General features: G+C 50.0%; 1 protein-coding gene across 1 annotated transcript; it reads right to left on the bottom strand.

The window, feature by feature from the left end:
• Positions 1–16,009: 16,009 nt before the first annotated feature.
• Positions 16,010–16,408, bottom strand: LOC142588771 (uncharacterized). The gene has a single exon (XM_075700588.1). It carries the CDS (start codon positions 16,406–16,408, stop codon positions 16,010–16,012), a length of 399 nt encoding a protein of 132 aa, XP_075556703.1.
• Between the last annotated feature and the right edge of the window lie 2,215 nt (positions 16,409–18,623).

Raw genomic sequence — 18,623 nt, 5'->3', positions numbered from 1 at the left:
CATTTAGTTTTATTAAAAGTTTGTGTGTGTGTTTTTGAAACCAACGGCTTTATCCTCAATTGGGTTCTCGGAGGCTCCGCTTAAGAGAACCGTCAGAACCTTTGAGTACAAGAACCTTGCATCGCAGAGGGACACCATTTTTTGGACGTTGGGGAAATCCACTAGATATGCCATAGTGATCCTCAAAACATCCAAAGTAAAACACCGAAAGATGGCCTAGCTCGGCCATCTGACGTACCACTGATACCGCTCGGGTTTCAGTGGTACATCAGTCCAACATCTCGTACCTGGCACATGACGTTATCTGGGGCTGTATTCATAAAGCCTATCACGTATAAGTGCTGTTTGTCATTGGCCGTGAACCTTCGCAAATTGTTCGTAGAGTATAAGTATTGGCCGGAATTTTATCTTAAGAAAAGCTTAGCGTAAGAGGCTTTTGTGAATACGGGCCCTAGATATCATTGGTCAATCAAAAACATTGGTTGTGCTAACCTGTGGTTTTCCAAGATTATAAGGTGTTAAGCAGAGTCGTTCTGAAAATTTCAGTGATCTGTAACAATTAAGTGTGCACCAGATGCCAAGTAACAAAAGAAAAACTAACGAAGCTGCCCTTACTTCCTCAACAGCTTCAAGTAAGTAGAGTTTGTTATAAAAACAGCTACCTGAGGTGTCGCTCCAACTGCGAACATCAATAAGATGTCAGCAAATGTCCATGACGTGGCATTACTTCAGTCTATGCGTAACGCCAGCAGTGAATACTACGTTTGCAGCGGGCATTCGCATTGCTACCCTGTCGATGTTTCAAGTTCGTAATGCGTTAAGAAGAGTCATCGTGAAATTTTCGATGGTCTATAACTGCATACAAGTTGGCAGGTAACTAAAGGGAAACTAACGAAGGTGCCCTTACTTCCTTGACAGCTCAAGGTAAGTAGAGTTTAGAAGAAAAATAATACAGCTTCCTGAGGTGTCGCTGCGACCGCGAACGTCAATAAAATGTCAGCAAATGTCCATGTACTTCGAGTCCATGCGTAACGCCAGCAGTGAAAGCTAAGTCTGCCGGGGCCATTCGCAGCGCACGCGGCGGACATAGAAAGCTACGCATCGCATCTATGTCACACATATATTGCGCAATGCACATCACGCAACGTCTGCCGCATGCAGAATGCCCAAGCAGTATGACCAGATACAGAGTCATCTGTTAGGGCACACTTTCCATCTGGTAGGGCGGTTACCTTCTTTATTATGCTCCGCCTAGTGGAGGTGGCATGTTCGAAAAATAAAGTGTTCAAAGACACTGCTATCGGAATTTGGAAAGTACGATGCGCATAGGAGTTGGAGACCATATAAGGTTTCGGTTATAATTGAAACATATCCAAAAACACACATTTCTCTCCCAGTTTCTGGGAACCTGATGATTCGTGGGTAGGCCGAAGAAAAAGTCCGGTTGCATATCCCAGGGGCGTGCCTAGCGGGATAGTCAAAAGTTGAAGATAAATTTGGATAGAGCACCCGTGATGCTTGTACAGCGGACGCCCAGCGGTAAATCTCTGTCACAAATTGGAACTATGTGTAGGAGGTCCGGCATATAACCTTACTTGGCTTCGGACGTGCGCATCTTAATCGGTCATCGTTGGACGTAGCGTGCGATCTACGTGAATACGCGAGCCGCTTGCGTCCCCTAACTGCAGTGGGTCGCCACTGCAATGCGCTTTTATTTGGCATCAAAAAACGAAAAAAGAAACAAAAAGAAAAAAGCATCCTGCGGCTACCCGTGTGGCTCGCAAGCTGCAAAAAGACAATAAATGTATGCGTTGCAATAAATGGCTGGACTTGTGCAGACACACCGGAAGAAAATGTGCCCAGAATCGCTGGCAAACAGCGTGGACCAGTGCGCACGGGTCAAAACTTAGCGCAAATAAAGCACGCTAGGACGAGTTCACCGAGAGCATGGTCACGTGTTGGGAAGACTTCTCGAGGACAGGGAATTCGAAGGCTGCTCCCCATCAGCATATTTCCTTCTTCCATCTAGCAAACCTTTCCTGCAGTGCACGCATGGGTAATAAAAAGGCACGAAATTAAGAAGGAACGCCAAGAAGAAGGATTCCTTTCACATTAGGAAAAGCTCTGGTAATCCTTCGTCCATTCCTGCTATTTGTCGCTTTGAAGTGCGAAAAAGACTATGGAAGATACTTCAGACTGAGTGAATGCGCACAGAGTTCTGTATTCTGGGTCCTTTCTGATTAAAAAAACATGAAATTGTCAATTCAGCGCTTGTCTTTCGGCCATGCATCTCGTGTGCCCCGCAGCCGAAATGGATCTCAACCAATAACTGGGCCACCTTGCGGCTGCGCGCGTTCTGGCTCCCTTTGCAGATCCAGAGTCCACGTAAGTTTGATCGCTTGAAGAAGCTGCTTCACCTAACGAATAATGCGTTGATGCAGGTATATTCGGGGGCAACAAGCAAAAATCATGCGAGGAAAATATTAAGGAAGTGGTTTTTACGTCCATAACCTTCAGAATAAGTGCGTTGTAAAACGATAGATAGATGGATAAACAGCGTTAACGCGCCAGGAGCGGCATTATGGGTGGCTAGAGGCTACGTAGCCGAATAAGCCGCATTAATGTACTTGCATGCGAAGCTCTGCTACACGCGTGAGTTTACACTCCGCGCTCCTAGGAACGCGGCCGTCACCATCTTATGCCATTACTCAATTGAGCCATTGCAGGGGATAATGTGGCCAAAAGGAGGACTAACTTACGCATTGTAAGCACCAACATTACTCCTTTGGAACTCGCACGAGAAACGAAATGTTTATGTTGAAGATATCACATTTATACGCATCTTTTGTAGCGATTGCTCAGTCCTTTTTTTTAACACCGCGTTATTGGTGAAGCAAGCTTACGTAAGTGACATAACTTAAAACGAAAATGGGTCGTTGACCAAAAAAAGAATTACGAATCACAGGAAAAGTGGGAAGTTGAAGTAATTTCGGGAGGTTTCCATTCAAAAGCCAATGAAGCTTTCAAAAGAAACACGCTTCTTTATTGCTGTGCAGTGGCTCTATAGCATTGACAGCCCTTGTCCTATGCTTGATGTGCCTCGGCGTGGCAGGAATCACCTTCTTCATCATGGTCGGAATCATTGGTGGTGAGCTGCTACCACGTCCACAGCTAGCAGATACTTGAAGAGGCTGGTTTCTGGTGCGATGGCGCCACGAAAGGAAGGAAGGAAGGAAGGAAGGAAGGAAGGAAGGAAGGAAGGCAGGAAACGTTATTACCAAAAAAGAAAAGTAGGCAAGCGTGTTTGGGCGCTTAGTCCAAGGCTCCACTGGCGCGAGCAGCTCGCTGGGCTTAGTCCAGGACAGCCACCTGGTTCTCCTTTCCATCGTCCGCTAGCCACGCCTCCCACTGCCTATGTAACATGAGTGGATGTGCAGTTATGTATGGACTAGTAATATGTGAAGGCCTTGAGCAAACGAAGACGGATAAAAGTAGACACGGCGATAAAGTAGACGTGCCGCGCTTGTCTTCACTACATATTTTTGTCTTTGTTTACTCTCTGTAGCACAATCGCACCAGAAATGAACCTATACAGCATTGGTGTCGTTCCACTTAACGTTCCAACATGAAACAGAAACGTTTTCAAAATATTTCTCCTTACTTAAAGGGACTGACAAGCATTTTTTATGGTACTCATTACTTGTTTGTGCAATAAAGCTGACCGGTCACAGTATCGAATCACGCAGTGGTAACGTGGAAAACGCCCTGCAACGTTGCTTATGAGACATTTTTCGATCTGCAGTCGGTGTGAAGTCGTTGACTGGAAGCATGGTGGAACCAGGGATAGGCGAACGCAATAGCAATTATACGCCGCTATTGGTGGGTTTCAGACGACAAGCGCGGTCGCAGCTGCGAGAAAGTATTGTACTGTTTATCGAGGCGACGTTTCTGCGATTCGTGTGTTCCGACGCGGTACATTATTTTTACAATTAAAACTGCGCCAGTTCCCGTGGTTTCCTCTCCAACAGCTTTGGTGATTAACCAGTCAATACTTTTTTTAGCCAAGCCAAGTTAAGTTCTCTAACGTGAAGCGACGCTCTTACGCATGCTACGCAGTTCAGCGCATGTTGCCGTACTCACGCGTGGGTTTTTTCAGTTCCGAAGCCCTGTAGTCTGTCGAATAACTTAGCGAGCTGGAAGAAAGGATTTATCTTGTATGCGAGCTCGAAATTTTATACGCGTACAATGGCAATCATGTGCACCGCCATGCATTGAGAGACACCAGCATCGCTCGTTAGCGCGAGCTTTTTTTTTTCACTTCGTAATACGCATAGAATAAAGCGCAAGAAGCCCAAATATGTAACAACTGCAATTTTAAGCAGCAAGTATATATGCGGCATTTACTAACAGCCGACTTCAAGTACAGTAATCTCATAGATAGTGCACGCGAAGTTATACCAAGGCTTAAACGCCAGTTCGCGTCAGTTGCTGGTTTTTCCAGAGCTTCCTTGCCAATTTCAAAATATGAATTCCTACACAAATCTCGAAGACCACGCTCATTTCTACCACTGTACATGATAGTGATTGAATTTCTGTCAACGACTCACAACACATTCTGTCCAGTTGTCAGTCGCTTTCAATGGAGCGGCGTTCCTCCTAACATTGCAAACTACAGGAAAAAGCGTTTCATATCTGGGAATTTTTTTTACTTCTGAAATACACGCGACAAAAAGTAGGCGGGGGTGTGTTCGAAATGGACGCTTTTATGTGAAGCAGTGATTTACATACCTGTAACTTTTCTGTGGGCAAAGCTACTCACCCCTTTACCTAGAACCGTGTTTAAGTATATATAGTACGATTGTACTTGTGGTACGAGGTAGAAGTGCTTGACACAGTTTTCCAGAGAATAGGCACAGGCATGTCGAATGTTGTCCCCGACATGAGTGGCTGTTTCACGGGAAGACAGTTGCACGCATTTGTTGCCGTGTCATGTAAAAAGTAAATCAAAATTGGATTGTGTGGAACTCCCTTCGATATATTTCCGAATTTTTTTGGGACGTCGTTTTGTTTACGTAAGCGGAAAATATTTGCAAGGACTTTGTTGTTGCAACCTAAGTGGCACGAGATTAAAGGAACACTAAACAAAAAAGTTATTGAGTGGTGCCTATAAATTACCGTTACACAATGCGAGAAACAGGCCAGAAAATACGCACTAACTAAAGGCGACTGGCGCCGCTCGCTTGAAATTCCCGCACCCACAAGGTTTCGTACTAGACAGAACTACGGGAATGCTGGGTAGCGCACGGACTTGCCTGAACTTCGTCCTTTCGGCTTTAAACGCCTTTGCAAAGTGGTCGTTTTCAACGAAGCACTATGCAGCAAGTAATTAGATAAACATTATGAAAATTTGCCCGACGGCAGAATTCGAACGTATGACTTCCAGCACACACGCCCGATATTCAAACCATCACGCCATCGAAGCATCCGTCAACAAGCGGCGTAGAATGCCCTTATGGATTCCTCAAGGGCTAGCCGGAGGGTTGAGACGCTTGGCGCATTTCGATTTGGGCCAGCTCGAGAGCCTGAACCACGCCGAAATTAGCAGCGATTGTGCGTGCTCGCACGGCCCCCTACACTTGCAAGAGCAATGAGCAGAGCCTCAAGAGCGTCTTAATCCACAAGTACAAACATCACACAAATCCATTGCTATCCATCATTTCCATGGTGGCTCAACGAATGCAGCCCTGGAGTTACTTTAAGTAATTATTCTGGGAAACTCTATGCCTGCCCCAGCAAGCTGTGTCGTCGCAAATTTTGATTGACAGCGCGTGGTATCGCCCAGTGACGCTAGGGAGGGGGGGGGGACAGAGTACTTTCCTTTACGGAAGAGTTAAAGACTGAGCCTAGGCAGTTTCAAGAACGAGAACAAGAACGCGAGAGCTCCCAAATACGAAAGAAATTACTTTAAAATTTGCGCCGTCATACTGATATACAAGTCCTACGGCGTTTCTGCGCGAAACCACGATATTCAAACTTTGACCTACATTCTCTTTTCTAATAGTCATACATGCCTTCCCCTCCTTTACTTCGAAATGAACTAAAATAAAGTTCTTCAAGAATACTTTATCAAAGCAAACTTATTCATTGTTTCTATTTAGTGTCCCGTTATTGAGGGCGTAGCAACTACCCCAAATTTTAGTATTTCTGAGAAGGTAGATGGCCTGCGCTTGTTAGCGGGGCTCCACGGGTTCAAGGAGTGGCGCGATATGCAGGTGATGACGCACCCGGCGGCGCGGCTCCTGACGTCGGAGACGGAGGCGGAGGCGGAGGCGGAGGTGGAGGTGGAGGTGGAGGAGGAGGTGATGGCAGTCCTGCTCCGCTGCCCCTACCGATTGAGGTCACTGCTCCCACGACAACCTCCTCGTCGAAGCCTCGCCCTCAGCCTCAGCCCGCTGGTTCTCGGATTCCGCCAGCTGGTGGACCTGTTCCGCCACCTGATCCTGGCGCTCCGCCAGCTGTTCCTCAGCATCCGCCGTCGTCCCGACCTACAACTCCTAGAGCGGCCCCAACTCCGCCTGTCGAACGTGAGTGATATCCAGAGCTCTTGTAGCTGAGATGGCAGCAGCGCGCAGTCGAAGCAGTTCCATACCACCTAATAGGACGATGTCGCAATATTTACCGTTTCATTTGTATTTCTTTGGCACTGGGCACCTTGTAGCTTAGTCGAAGAAAGGAAGAAATTAGGTACGATCTTTGTTTACGCCAAGGAGTCTGACAGACAGCGACTGTTGCCCACACCATCAGCATTTAAAATGGCATGACATGCGGCAGTCACGACCTAGAGCTGATCACAGGTTGGTTACACATGGTGAGTCAAAGAGGCTCCGAAGATCTAACATTCGTGCCTCACTAAGCCAGACACATACGACATAACTAACGTGGCGCACCGTCCGAGTTTTGCTTTTACACATATCGAGTGTAACACTCGATATCGATGCTTCTACACATCGATATCGAGTGTTTTTTGTATGATTTTTGCACCAAAAAATAAAAAACTGGACGGTGAAAAGAAGCGAGAAATATGGGCTCCTCTCGTTTCCTTCCTGTATTTTAGCGCTGTTTCTTTTAATTTCCGCACCAACCTGCCCATTTCAGCCTGGTAGCCCATTTCAGCGCTCTACTGCAGTTCATTTTTGCATCCGACACTCTTTTTCAAGCGAAGCTTGCATTGCCTCGCGCGAGTCGCCGTTGGTGTTGCCGTACGAAAGAAAGAAAGCTCAAACCGCGCGAAAATGAAAACTGCTTGTCGGGCTGCGGATTCGAAGCAGCGACCTCTATGTTACGAGCCCACCACGCTAACCAATTATACCACACCCGGTTCAGCATTCGCACTCCTTAAAACGAGATTATATGCATTAAGAAGTAGGCGCAGCGCAATGCGCGACCCAGTCAGAGGTGTCCCTGCATCCGGAGGTGGGAAAGGGTGGGATTGCATGTTCACTGGACTCGCGCCCGCCGTTTCCCGCTAATTCAGGCCCGGCAGTCCGATTGGAAGTCCGCTTTTGGTTCGTTCTGCCGAAGAGCAGGCTGCGTTGAAGGAACGGCTGCGGGAGCGGACAGCGTACCGTGCGTTCAGCTGAAGAACAGGCGGCGTTTGATGAACGCCGCCGGGAACTCGCTCGAGAAAGGGCTCGTCTTCGATGTGAGGAAGCGCGAAGCCGACGCGTTACGACACAGAAGGGCCGCGGATCCGGAGCTTCGCTTGCACCCCTCTTCACAGTAGTGGAAGGGTGGTCAGTTATATAAAGAAAAGTCTACAGAAGTTACGGGAATTGCATCACTAAAGAAGAATAATCCGCCCATCGGCCCAGGCGGACATATTTACAAAAAAGTGAAAAAAAATCAATTCGCTAATAAATTACTTGCATTCATTAAATTATAGTTACAAACAGGGCAAATGTTTGTACTCGAAAGTTAAAGGCAATAATCGTAAAAGTCTAGTTCCGTGTTTGTACATTTCAAGAACACTAAGTAAACGGGAACAATTGGCATCAAATAATCCGTTCCATTTACCAGAATACGGACATAGAAACGTGAAACGCGGCTCGTTGGGCCATAGAGTTTCCTACAATAATTACTAGAGGGAATTCTGGCACTGCGATCGTTCTGCCGCCATGGGAATGATGGACGCGACTTTGGGAATGGGGGTTCCGCACTTGGTGTAGAGATTAATGTCAATTTCAGTGGGGGGTTTCCAGTTCTGTGGCTTGCGGCCCTTTCTAGTTGGACTGTAGAGAAAGAGCTCCGATTTCTTTGGGGAGAACCGGAGTACCGTGTCGGTTAGAAAGCGCTCTGTAGTGTCGACGGCTTCCTGGAGAGCAGCTTCGACTTGTCCGTCACTGCCACCCGCGCACCAGACAGTGATGTCGTCTGCGTAGATCATGTGACCGATGCCCTGGACCTTGCCTAGGTACCTTGAGAAATCGACCATTGCGATGTTCAAGAGGAGCGGTGAGGTGACTGACCCCTGAGGGGTGTCTCTTCTGCTCAGCTCCATTTTCTCCGATTCAATATCTCCAGCTTTGAGGATGGCGCATCGTTTGCTCAAGAATGATCTGACGAAGGCATGGAAGGACGAGCCTAGGTCGAGTTTGGAGATGGCGTCGAGAACGAACTCATGACGGATGTTATCAAAGGCCTTCTCCAGGTCCAAATCAAGGATCGCTCTCGTGTCCCGAGTGCAGCGTTTCAGGATTTGTATCTTGATAAGCTTCTTGGCGACCTGGATGGAGAGGCCTGGCCTGAAGCCTATCATGTTGTGAGGGAAAAGGTCGTCGGCCTCGATATACTCGGCAATTCTGTTATGAATGGCGTGCTCGGCCACCTTTCCTACACATGACGTCAGTGAGATGGGGCAGAGGTTGTGCAGGCTCGGCCGTTTACCGGGCTTTGGGATTAGTATGACCTTCGCCAACTTCCATTCTTCCGGTACAATTCCCTTCTCCCAAATCCGATTTAACTCATCTGTGAGAAGCTCGATCGATGCATCCTCTAGGTTTCTGAGAGCCTTGTTGTTAATGTGATCCGGGCCGGGCGCTGACCTGCCATTGAGGTCCTGTAGGGCGCGACGGATTTCACTGACTTTGAAAGGCTCGTCCAGCGCGGAGTTCGGCTTCCCTTTGTATACTGGGTATGCCGCCTCGTCGGCCACAGTTTGGAGCAGCAGGTACTTCTTAGCTAGCTTCTCCAGCACGTCCTTTTCTGAAGACGACTTCTTGGCTTCCTGGAGCGCTTTAGCGAGGACACTTCTCTGGTTTGACTTGGTGCCGGAGTCGTCGAGCAAGTGCTTGAGAAGATTCCACTTGCCTCCCGTGCGCATCTGCCCGTCGATTGAATTGCAAATTTCGTCCCATTGCTGCCTAGACAGGGCTTGGCAGTGCTCGTCGATCTGCTTGTTGATCTGGGCTATCTTTTTTCTGAGCTTGCGATTTAAGCGTTGGCTTTTCCACCTCTCGAGAAGTGATTGCTTGGCCTCGAGAAGGTGTGCTAGCGTGCTATCCATTTTTTCTTTCTGTAGATCCGTCTCTATGGTTTTGGTGGTGGAGCAGACATCTTCCAGAAATAATGCGCACCACTGGACGAGACTCTCCGGCTTTTCTCCACGGACGGAGCGGGCCTTGCAAACCTCGCGGAATTTGTCCTAGTCAGGGACTAAGAAGGCCTTCCTTCTTTTCTGCTCCACTTGTAAGCTGGTGACCGTGATGTAGCGACCGCTACCGAGGTTTATGAGCAGATTCGACCACACGGCTGAGCCAGCGTTTTTAACAAAGGCGAGATCTGGGACAGAGTCCCTGGTCGAGGAGGTGCCACGTCTGGTGGGAAAGGCTGGGTCCGTCTATAGATAGAGTCCCGCATCTCCCGCCTCCTACCACAGGCCTCTGCCCCTGACCGTGTCATGCGTGTAGTTCCACGCGTGAAAGGGGGCGTTGAAATCGCCGGCCACAACCAGTGGAGAGTTTCCGGCGAGTTTCGTTGCCCTAGCGATGATGTTTTGAAAAGTTGTCTGTGATCGCTCGGGCTGCTATATACGTGAAATATAAAAATGCTGGAGATGTTGGATTGACTTGGGATGACTTCTACTAGGGAGGTCTTCGTCTTGCTATGCCGAATCCCTAGATCGTGTGCGACGAAAGTGAACTTGCTGCAGACTAATGTGCAGATTCCTCTGCCGTCCCCACGGAGAGCAAGAGCTTTGTATCCATGCAGTGAAACCTGATCCATTTGAATCTTGGGAATGACACTCGAAGGGGCGGGTCCCCACGAATAGCATCACCATTCACAAACTGGCAAAGAAGACGGATAGCGTCATCGGTCTGATCAGGTGGGTAGCTAACAGAAGGAGAGGCCTGAGCGAAGAGAATCTGATAAGGCTAGTCCACGCTTTCTTGTTATGCCATTTCAGGTACGTAGCGGCCATGCACGTCTGGAAGAGGGCAGAGCGAGACAAGCTAAATGGCATGATAAGGAGGGGGATCAAGAGCGCACTCGAACTACCAAACTACACACGCACCGACCGACTCCTGCAGTTGGGTATTCATAATACCCTGAAAGAAATTGCAGAAGCACAAGAAAGGGCACAGATTCTCAGGCTCTCCGGCACCAGGGCAGGCAGACGACTCCTAACAGAGATGGGCGTCCCCCCGGCCACTGTCGAAGACGCCTATCAGGGCCTTCTGAAAGAGCAGAAAGATAGAATCATCATATCACCGGACTTGTGCAATATGCATCCCCAGCGCAACGTAGAAACAAGGAAGGCCAGGGCGGTGGCGCTCCTACGCCGCGCGACAGAACTCCCTGGCGGCAGCTGCTTCGTTGACGCGGCCCAGTATGGGAACAGCAACAATTTCACGGTAGTGTCGATCAACCACAGGGGTTCGACCGTTAACACCTCTTCGGTACGAAGCACGTCATCGCGTGCCGCCAAGCAAGTGGCCATTGCCTTGGCCCTCCTGGACGAGAAACATGCCAATATCTTCAGCGACTCCAGGGCAGCCATCCGCGCCTTCAGCGTTAGCGCTTTGTGTAAGAAAGCCTGTCGCATCCTCGACGGCAAAAGCATTGCCACCCACACTCTCACGTGGTTCCCCACTCACATGGGATCCATCATGGGAGGCGCCACAAACCTCAACGAGCTGGCCCACTCCAAGGCGCGAGGTCTCGCTTTCCGCGACCACGGAGAACTCCAACGCCGGCCCGCAGTGGTGGAGAACAGACATAAACTGACCACATAAAATGAAATTGCGCAGCACTTCTATCTCGGCAGGAGAGACTTTCCCCTTCCACACAAGAAGTTAAATAGAGCGCAGGCATTGACCCTCAGATTATTGCAAACAGGCTCGTATCCCAGCCCGTCTTTATTCCACTAGCTTTATCCCGACACCTATGCCACTAGTTCTTGCAGGCACTGCAATGACATCGCTAGCCTAGACCATATGCTCTGGCGTTGCCCCTCGTTACGAGCCACAGAACAAATCAATGAAGACAAGTGGCTCTCCGCTATTAACAGCCCCGATGCCGGCGCGCAACTATGGGCTGTCCAGAGGGCCCACGATGCGGCGGTCGGGCATGGCCTGACTGTCCCAACGTTGGAGTGGCCAACATCGTGCTGAGTTGCATACCTCAGGACCTTTATTAAAGTTTTGCATCCATCCATCCACGGGAAGTATGTTTAGGACACTGGATTTGTCCGGTCTTCATGCTTGGGGATTTTGACGTTCTTGTGACTTGCTTCATTACGCTTTATCTGCTCCTAAATTGGGTTAAATTGCGAAGCAATTTATACTTTCTTGAATTCAGAAGGTTCGAAGACTGGAAGCACGCATTGTCGCTGCTAACGGCAGTGGTTCGGCTTGTCCATGCTTCCGCAGCGTAATGGTCTCAATATCGGGCTTTCTCTGCTAAATGTCTTGTGTTCAAACCCTGCCGTCGAACAATTTTAGTATCGTTTATTTAATATATTTATAACGCAGCACTTCCTTAAAAATGACAAGCTTGTGAAGTCATGAAGCCATTCAAATCCAGAAGGAGGAGGTTTGGGGAAATCTATGTACTACCCATTATTCCCGTGCTAACTGAACTGCCTAGCTTGAAGCTTCCGTAGACACTAGTGCCACTGTTCCCTCTAGTAATTGTATGAAACTCCATTCGTGGCACAGCACGACTGTGGCGTAGTAGGGTGGCGTAAGAGGAAGCTTGAATATATGCGGCACGATAGACCAGTCCATCTTGCCCCGGCTGCTGAAGTGACAGTGCCTTCAATCGGGAGTTGCGCTCAGCGTCAGTCGGAATAAGACCCTGGGAGAAGTTAAGTACGCGGGCAGCTTCATTTTACACGCGCGCAAATGCCGGAGACCATGGTCGCTCTGTGAATTTTGGAAGCGCTTGATAAGGGGTTTGCATTTGAGTTTCCACGTAACGAAATTGTTTTCTCGTATATTCAAATTTCGATCCGATGCTATCATGTCTGTAGGCTGTGTGAAAGTCGTACTTTGCAATTTTTCGGACGTATTTTACTTTGACAAATTAGTTGCGTAAGTTCTTTGTGCTACATGAAGGGCCTGCGTGTTTGGGTATTGGTGGCTGTGAATGATTTTTGCCGAAACGATGGTCGACTCTGGGTGTGGAACGACAGCGGCACATTTTCTGCGACACGGCGCCCTTAACGCTTTCGCGTTAAATATTGTCGTGGTCGAATGCAGTTAAACTAAGTTTATCGAGCGATAGCACGACTAATTTGGTTGCTTTGGTTGCTAGTCTGCATCATATTTGTTGTTTACTCATTGTTCTTTGAGTGACGAATAAACTGAAACTGAAACTGACACAGATGCTGCTCGGCGCCGTGAGCAACTACCGCATCTACAACTGCACCAAAAGACAACACACAAACGCTGCTAGGAGCGGCAGGAGCAGCGAGCGAAATGAGCTTCATGCCGCATTTCGCTTCAACGCAAACTAAGCGTCGAAAGCACAGCGCACACGAAGCCACCAGCAGTCGGCGCAGTTTGTATGCATCGCCGATGGCTTCGAAGATGAGGCCTGCGCGACCGTGCCCTTTGTCCACGTCGCAGACCGCTTTCAAAATATGGGCACCCACGCGGAGTACGCAGCAGCCGCCGGTAGTGGCAGGCTGTCCCAGTTTGACGTTTGCTGAGCTTGAAGGTCAGATTTACGGAACCAGGCGTTTTCTGGGTTTGTACCTGGAGTAATAGAGTTATCGCTCTAAAACGGACTCTCGTCTTTGCCTTGCGGTGGAGGCGGCTTAACCTGGCAGCTTTGCTGCGACAAGGGAGTGAGCACCGTTTGCAATTCATAGCGTTATACTCTCGCGAACTAGCGCCCACAGAACAGCGCTACAGTGCGTTCGGTCGGGCCCGGCGTCGACCGTCGTTTCGACAAAAATCATTGATAGCCACGCATACCCAAACACGCAGGCCCTTCATGTAGCGCAAAGTAGTTACGCAACTAATCCTAGCCGCCTATCACGCAGTCCGTTACTTCCACGATTTCCACAATGGAGTCGATTTCTGCAACCTCGTTGACAAAAAGCCTTGCATGTTTGCTCTGCGATCACTGAAATCAGACGGACGCGCACGCACAGCCAGAGAGCAGCGCCAGATGTCGTACTTATCCGAATTTACTGCAGATATTCAACACATTGCAGGTCATCTACGGACAAGCTGAGTGAAAGGCTTCCTCCTCTGTGGCACTGTATTACCTAGGAAAAGCCAGATTCCGAGATGCAAAAGTCCCCAGGTGACTGTCTCGCAACTCAGGCAAGCGCATGAAACTCGAGCAATCACGAAAAAAAGGTCTCTGCTATATCTGCGGCTCCAGCAAAATGTCCTCGCTGATGCACGTTCTCCACCCGCTGCAATGACACTCCAGGCAACCCACAGTGACAGTGTAGTCCTCGCTGCTCTCGCCGCGGCCCAAGACACGCACAGTGTCTTGGGCTTCCACCTCCGCACCACAGCAGCGAACTTCTCATTTTGCGAAGTGAAGCTGCCGTTCAGCTCGGACTCCATCGTGTGTGGCATGTCGACCGGATCGCCCGGCACTTTCGTGGCCGCTCAGTGTGGAGGCGCAATGTTTGATGAGCGGCAGTCTCTGGTTCGACCCGCGTACGAGCCACCCGGTGCCTCATCGTGGACCGCTGCGTGTGGGGGACCATAGACCACGATGTTCGCCAATGGATCTGAATTAGGTGCCAGCGACGTGACTTTCAGTACCACACGGTTCTCCCCATCGGTGCCTTCTCCATGCCAAGTGGTTGTTTTGAACACAACCACTTGATGCAAAACTGTCTCAAACTAACTATTCTTGGTTATGAATAGTCCTTTTATAAACATCCGATAGTGTAAAGAAGGGTATAGTATTATATAATATTACCACATGATGGATGGATGGATGGATGGATGGATGGATGGATGGATGGATGGATGGATGGATGGATACAACTTTCTTGTACGTCCGGCAAGCTTTAACGCGACCCGGGCTCAGGTCTCCCACGGGGGAACGTCAACGCCCTGCCTCAACGCCGCCTCACGGGCTTGCTGGACTGCCTACATCTGCATTCTGAGGTCTGAGCTGCGCAGAGCGGCGGCTCACCTCGACGACAGGGTCTCCGGAGTAAATTCCATCCCTCCTATAACTACATTGCACTCCCACAGCATGTGCTTGAGTGTTGCTGGTCCTTCCTGGCACAATTTGCACGTGTCGTCCTGATGCTTATCTGGGAAGATACGTTTCAGACGGAATAGATTAGGGAAGGTGTTCGTCTGGAGTTGTCGCCAGGCGACGTCCTGCCTCCTGTTCAATTTAGGACTCGGCGGTGGGTATATCCTTCTGGCGTTCAAATATGCACTGGTTATGTCGTATCTGGTGAGCTTGTCCCGTTCTGCTCGAGAAGCGTTCGCTATCGTGCGAGAGGCGTTGCCCTGTTCGACGCGGCCGGTCATGTCGCGCCGTCCGGTGCGCCGTCTCGTTTAGGTTCGGGAGCGCGTCACCTTCCGTGGTGACGTGAGCGGGGAAGCATATGATCCTTGAGCTCGCGGTTTTGGATCTGCCCGCTTTGGCCAGAATGGACAGGGCTTCCTTGGAAATTCGACCTTTGGCGTAATTCTTTACTGCCGTTTGCGAGTCACACAGTACGACTTCGCATTCCTGTTCTGTGAGGGCCAGCGCAATCGCTACTTCCTCCGCTATTTCCGAGTGTTTGGTGTATACTCTGCATGTGGTTCTGATTTTTTACTCTGCGTCTTTGACTACTGCGGTGTATCTTTGGCCGTTCGCATATTCGGCTGCGTCGACAAAGCGCGCGTTTCTCTCCCCGCCGAACGAACGCAGCAGAGCCTCGGCTCTTGCCTTTCTTCTACCTCGTTTGTAATCAGGGTGCACGTTTCTTGGGATGGTTGCCACCGTAATGGTCTCTCTGATTTTGTTGGGGATTTGCATTTTCTGGCCGTGCTGGTTTTGGTACGTTATGCCGAGCGTGTTCATAATGTACGTTCCCGTCTTGGTGGTCGACAGGCGTTCGAGCTGCGAGATGCGTTGTGTTTGGGCTATTTCTTCTAGGGCGTTGTATATGCCCAGCTGATCCAGGAGCTCGGTGCTCGTCGATTCCGGGAGGCCCAGGGCTATCTTGTACGTTTTGCTTATGAGCGTGTTGATCTTGTTTTTTTTCCGCGACGTACCAGTTGTGGTAGGCGGCTACGTAGGCGATGTGGCTGACAACGAATGAGGGGATCAGTCGAATGACGTTTTCTTCCTTCATGCCCGCGTGTCTATTGGTTATTCTCTTTATGAGTCTCTTGGCGCTGGTGACTTTGCCTTCGATCTTCCTCACGGTTTCGCCGTTAGCTCCGTTGGCCTCAATGATCATTCCGAGGATTTTGATCTTGTTTACTTTGGGGATTGCGTTTCCGTCTTGGGTGTACAGGCCGATTTCCTCCTACTCCCGGGGTCCTGTGTAGCTCTTTAGTGGCATGCCTCTGCGCGTGGGCCGGTAAAGGAATAGTTCGGACTTGCTCGGGGAACATTTGAGGCCCGTTCCTTGGAGGTACTCTTCGACTTTGTTAATGGCCATTTGTAGTGCGTAATCAATTTGGCCGTCACTGCCGCGGTCCGCCCAAATCGTTATATCATGTGCGCATGTAGCGGGGTGGATTCCTTTGATTTCCCGTAGTTTGCTGGGGAGACCCAGCATGACTACGTTGAAAAGGAGCGGATATATAACTGAGCCCTGGGGGGTACCTGCACTTCCCTGGGTTCGTTCTTTGGACTCGAGGTCGCCAACCGTCAGGGTGGCTTTGCGATCATTCAGAAAGACCCTCACGTAGTTGTAGGCCATTTTCCCCAGGTTAAGATTAGACACTTAAGGGTCGACTCGTGAGCGACGTTGTCGAATGCTTTCTCCAGGCCTAGTCCTAGGATGGCTCTGGTGTTTGTCTTGTCGTTGAGGATCTGGTTCTTTAGTTGTAACATGACGTCCTGCGTCGACAGGCGGGATCGGAAGCCTATCATGGCGTTGGGGTAGGCTTCCCTTTCTTCTAGATGGCTGCTGATACGGTTCAGGAAGGCGTGTTCCAAAACCTTACCCACGCACGACGTGAGAGAGATTGGGCGTTGGTTCTCCAAACTCAACGGCTTTCCGTGCTTGGGTATGAGGATAGCCTTGGTCCTCTTCCACTGCTCCAGAATGCGGCCTTCTCTCCAGCACTTGTTCATATAGCCCGTGAGTTTGGTGACAGATTTGTCGTCCAGGTTTTTGAGCGTTTTGTTGTTAACCCTGTCCTGTCCTGGGGTTGACTTGCCGTTGAGTCATTGGAGTGCCGTTCTGATTTGCGCCTCAATGAAGTCTTCATCTTACTTGGGACTAGGACTGCCAGAGTACCGGCCGTGCTCGACCATCGGTCGTTGCGGGAGACACTTGTCGCAGAGCTTCATGACGATTGGCTTCTCGCTCGCCGCCCCCTTTTCTTTGTGCAGAAGTCTCTGCATGTCGGCTCTTTGCTTGGATTTGCATTGGGTTTCGCCCAGCAGGTGCGTCAGCAATCGCCACGTACTTCCGTTGTGGAGTTGGCCATCGGCGGCGTTGCGGACTGCGTCCCATTGTTGCTTGCTCAAGGTTTTGCAGTGCTCTTCGATTTGTTTGTATAAGTCGGCTATCTTTTTTCTCAGCTTTCGATTAAGCCGCTGGCCTTGCCATCGGGTTTGTATGGATTTCTTGGCTTCCCAGAGGTGGGCGAGGTGACTGTCCATCTTCTCCGTCAGGAAATTGGGAGTGATGGTTTGCGTGGCCTCCCCAACATCCCTGGACAGGTCCTTGATCTATCTGCCAATGTCACCGATTGGCTCGTCGTCTTACCTGATATCCCGGTGCTTGCGGAATTTGTCCCAGTCTGTCCATCTGAAGCTTTTGACTGGGAGGGTGGTTCCCGCTCGGGGGATCGTGATCTCGATGATCATGTGTTGGCTACCTAGGTCTTCTAGGGTGTTTCTCCAGGTAACCCTCTCGATGTTTTTATCATTGTTAAGTCCGGTGTGGTATCTCTTGCAACCGAACTGCCCATAGGCTTTGGGCGCTGGACTCCGTGATGAGCGTGTATTCCAAGTCTTGCGAGTCCTGCTATAACTGCTTGCCCTTGGTTGTGGTGCGGTGGTATCCCCAGGCATGGCACGGTGCGTTGAAGTCCCCCCCTCCCCCCCACTATTAGCGGATTCAGGCCGGCGAGCTCGGCTGCCTTCTTGAGCAGGGAGAGAAAACGCTGCCGTCTTTTGGATGGGTTACTGTATATGTTCAATATAAAGATGCTATTCTTTTGCGTTCTGTTAGGAATAATTTCTATCATTATATGCTCGGCCTGCGGGCCTTTAATCTCATGTTCTATGGGTACTAGGCCCTTTCTGATTAGTGTGGCGATGCCCCTATCGTTTTGGAATTCGGGGACGAGGGCGCGGTAGCCCGGGATGTTGGCCGACGCGCCCACGGTTTCTTGTAGCATTATCACATCGGGTTTGGGTTGGATGTTTCTTACGTATTGTTGTAGGACAGGTTTTTCCCGGCTATACCTCTGCAGTTCCACTGCCAGACCAATAGCTCTTTATCGTGTCTGGCCATCCTGGAGTCTTTAATAAGGACCTGTTGAGAAACTGGAGCGGTGCGCGGGGGCCGGTGCCACCATGGGAACGTCTGAGATTACGGGATTTATATTATGAGTTCCCGTTTTTGCCTGTGGTGATTGCGACAGGGACGGTGCCCACATCGCACATTCTTCGAGCTTGACAACCCTAGTTCTGAGGCCGGATATGGCGGAAGACTGATTGGCGATTGCACTTTGTAGTTCGGTAAGCATGGCTTTTATTTCCGATCTCGCCTGTTCGGCGCGGCTGGTGTCTTGGCTTTGTACGGCTCGCTTTTTCGCGGGTGCGGTTGCATCGGGGGGGGGGGGTCCTGTTCGTCGCCATTGTTGCTCGGAGCAGGAGTGCTGACGGGAGTGGGTCTAGGGGGTTGCGTGGGGGGCGCGGCCTTTCTCAGTTCGCATACCTCTTGGGTTAGCTTTTGT

Source organism: Dermacentor variabilis, chromosome 7 (genome assembly GCF_050947875.1).
Source record: "Dermacentor variabilis isolate Ectoservices chromosome 7, ASM5094787v1, whole genome shotgun sequence".
In the NCBI taxonomy this organism is placed as follows: domain Eukaryota; kingdom Metazoa; phylum Arthropoda; class Arachnida; order Ixodida; family Ixodidae; genus Dermacentor; species Dermacentor variabilis.
This window is presented reverse-complemented; position numbering and strand designations above follow the sequence as displayed.